The 3,754-nt window shown below is 42.0% G+C and overlaps 1 protein-coding gene across 1 annotated transcript in view; it reads left to right on the top strand.

Annotated features, from left to right (window-relative positions):
* The window catches only part of LOC108521720 (histone lysine demethylase PHF8-like), a 75,717-nt gene that overhangs the window by 50,934 nt on the left and 21,029 nt on the right, over positions 1-3,754 (top strand). The window contains 2 exon segments of the mRNA XM_017861686.1: positions 1,252-1,305; positions 1,308-1,346. Of these exon segments, the coding sequence (XP_017717175.1) occupies positions 1,252-1,305; positions 1,308-1,346 (93 nt within the window).

Below are 3,754 nucleotides of genomic sequence, written 5' to 3'. Positions count from 1 at the left end.
ATAGTTTGCTGAGAATGATGGTTTCCAGCTGTATTCATGTCCCTGCAAAGGATACGAACTCATCCTTTTATGGCTGCATAGTATTCCATAGTATATGTGTGCCACATTTTCTTTATCCAGTCTATCAGTGATGGGCATTTGGGTTGGTTCCAAGTCTTTGCTATTGTGAATAGTGCCGCAATAAACATCCGTGTGCATGTGTCTTTATAGTAGAATGATTTATAATCCTCTGGGTATATACCCAGTAATGGGATTGCAGGGTCAAATGGTATTTCTGGTTCTAGATCCCTGAGGAATCGCCACACTGTCTTCCACAATGGTCGAACTAATTTATACACCCACCAACAGTGTAAAAACATTCCTATTTCTCCACATCCTGTCCAGCATCTGTTGTTTCCTGACTTTTTTATTTATTTATTTATTTTTATTTTTTTATTATACTTTAAGTTCTAGGGTACATGTGCATAACGTGCGGGTTTCACCAGTCTAACTGACAGGAGATGGTATCTCATTGTGGTTTTGATTTGCATTTCTCTAATGACCAGTGATGTTGAGTATTTTTTCATATGTTTGTTGGCTGGATAAATGTCTTCCCTTGAGAAGTGTCTGTTCATATCCTTCACCCACTTTTTGATGGAATGTTTGTTTTTTTCAGCCCAAGTGATCTTTTTGTTCCCTTTGTGTGCGTTAAGCATATACCATTTATTTCTTCATTCACGTAGTAAACAGTTACTGAGAACTTATGCTTCATTGTGTTAGTAGGCTCCCTTAATTTGAAATAAATAATACATGTTCCTGCCCTCATGTTAAATTGGAGGCAACAGATTTACTAATCAGCTCTTAAATACTATATAACAGCTTCAGTAGAGGGATGGCACAGGATGCTATGGAGAGCCAAGTAGGAGGCATCTCAATCAGATTAGGAGAGGGAGGGAAGAGTTCTTGTGGAAAGTAAATCTAAAGCTGAATTTTGAAGGGTGAGTAAATAAAGTAACTCATGAAGTTATTCACTAAATGGATGTTGGGTGAATGAATCAGAATTAGGTGAATCTAGGAGAAGGACATTTGCCACAAGGATGCAAAGTAGAACGGCATGAAATGTATGTGGTACATTCAGAAACTCTTGGAGTTGAGTACGGATTAAGTAAAAGGTACATTTTTAGGGGAAGGGTAGGAGCTGGAGTAGGTGTCATTCTGTCTTCACCCTTTGGATGAAATCTCATTTTACCCTGTTTTCCCCTCTCCCTGCAGTCTATCCTTCACTGGAGTCTGACGATGATGACCCTGCTTTGAAATCTCGACCCAAGAAAAGAAGAATTCAGATGATGCTCCATGGAGTCCTAAAGGTAATCTAGTATTCTGTCTCTTAAACTCTGTAGGGGTGGTCAGGGAAAATAGACTTGAGGTAGGAGGGATATTTAATATCAGAAGACCTGAATCAGTCACTCATTTGTTTATTCAGCAAACATTTGAGTGTCTGCTGTGTGTTAGGCACTGTGTTAGGTTCTGGAGCTAAAATGACTAATAAGACACAGAGTTTATGTAATTAGTCCAATAAAATCAGAGGTAATGGAGCATGTTACATTTAATACTATATGGTTTGAGATAAAAGGAAGACCTTGAACAGATTTTAGCAAGCAGTCTGAGGCTTCTGAGAACATTCTGATACCATCATCCCAGTGCTCTGGTAGTTTTGTTGTCAAGGAGGGAAATTCTGCTGAGTGTTGAGCTCTATAAGGTCCAAGATTATCGCCTATACTGAAAGGCCATCTCTGAGGAGGGAAGAATGACCATTGAGTTGAACATGGAGTTTAGAGGATAATGGAAAATTTTCTTCATCTCCTTGGCTGGATAGTATTCACACTGAGGATGCATCCTTCAGTTAGTTTTGCTGCTTAACAGTCTATCCAAAACATAGTGACTTAAAATAACAGTTAATAATTTCTCATGATTCTGTGGGTTGGCTGAGCTGTTCTTCTAGTCCAGGCCAGCTTGCCTGGGCCTGCATGGTCTCAAAAGTTCTCCTTCAGGTGTCTCAGACCTACTTAGATGGCTAAGGCTTCTCTCTACATGGTCTTTAGTCTACCAAGCTCTTCCACAAGGTGGCAAAAGGTTTCTAGCAGCAAGAGAGGACAAGCCCCAATGCGCAAGCATTTTCAAGCCTTTGCTTATGTCATGTTTAATGTTGTCCCATTGGCTAAAACAAGTTACATGGCCAAGCCTTGATCCCATGGTTGGGAAATAGATTGCACCTTTTGAGAGGAGAACTGCAAAGTCACATCGCAAAGGATCATGCATACAAGGATACATGAGCACACCGAGGGCCATTACTATAACAGTCTGCCATAGAGGTCATTGGGATTTCAGTACCTGTGGTTCCCCAGCAGATAAAGGGCTTGCTCTTCTCACCCTGCCTTATTTAGACTTTTGGTGTTTGCTTGAGGTTGGGGGGGTGGTGAGGTAGGGGTAGCAGGGCATTCATCAGAAGTGTTATGTTAGTGAGTTAATCAGTAAATGTGTCTTTTAAAAAAAATTTGGGGCCGGGTGCGGTGGCTCAAGCCTGTAATCCCAGCACTTTGGGAGGCCAAGACGGGCGGATCACGAGGTCAGGAGATCGAGACCATCCTGGCTAACACGGTGAAACCCCGTCTCTACTAAAAAATACAAAAAACTAGCCGGGCGAGGTGGCGGGCACCTGTAGTCCCAGCTACTCGGGAGGCTGAGGCAGGAGAATGACGTAAACCCGGGAGGTGGAGCTTGCAGTGAGCTGAGATCTGGCCACTGCACTCCAGCCTGGGCCACAGAGCGAGACTCTATGTCTCAAAAAAAAAAATAAAAAAATAAAAATTTGGGGCCGGGCGTGGTGGCTCACACCTGTAATCCCAGCACTTTGGGAGACCAAGGTGGGCAGATCCCCTGAGGTCAGGAGTTCAAGACCAGCCTGACCAAAATGGTGAAACATCGTCTCTACTAAAAATACAAAATCAGCCAGGAATGGTGGCGGGCACCTATCATCTCAGCTACTTGGGAGGCTGAGGCAGAAAAATTGATTGAACCCAGGAGGCCAAGGTTGCAGTGAGCTGAGATTGCACCATTGCACTCCAGCCTGGGCAACAAGTGTGAAACTCCGTCTCAGGGGGAAAAAAAAATTGGCTAGGCGCAGTGTGGCTCATGCCTTTAATCCCAACATTTTGGGAGGCTGAGGCAGGTGGATCACTTGAGGTTAGGAGTTTGAGACCAGCCTGGTCAACATGGTAAAACCCCATCTCCACTAAAAATACAAAAATTAGCTGCATGTGGTGGCATGCACGTTTAATCCCAGCTACTTGAGAGGCTGAGACACGAGAATTGCTTGAACCTCAGGAAGTGGAGGTTGCAGTGAGCTGAGACCGTGCCACTGCACTCCAGCCTGGGCAACAGAGCAAAACTCCATCTCAAAAAGAAAGAAAACTTAGGCCTATTTTTAAATTTTATTTTCTCCTATCATTTTCAAGTTTATTTTTCCTGTCAAATTTTTCTGGTTAGCGCAATAGAAAATTTAGAAAATATTGTAAATAAAGGGAATTATAAAGAAGGAACCACCTGTGAATCCGCCACCCAGAAGCAACCAATGTTAACATTTTGACATGTTCCTTATAGTCTTTTCCCTATACATTTTTAAATTTTTATGGTTTAAATCACACGTGTATACCATCTTTTTAAATTTTTTATTTTATTTTATTTTATTTTTTTTGAAACGGAGTGTATCTCTGTC

The sequence above is a fragment of the Rhinopithecus bieti genome, unplaced genomic scaffold, assembly GCF_001698545.2.
Source record: "Rhinopithecus bieti isolate Rb0 unplaced genomic scaffold, ASM169854v2 scaffold_62786, whole genome shotgun sequence".
In the NCBI taxonomy this organism is placed as follows: domain Eukaryota; kingdom Metazoa; phylum Chordata; class Mammalia; order Primates; family Cercopithecidae; genus Rhinopithecus; species Rhinopithecus bieti.
The sequence above is the reverse complement of the archived record's forward strand: the minus strand, read 5'-3'. Positions and strand labels throughout refer to the sequence as shown.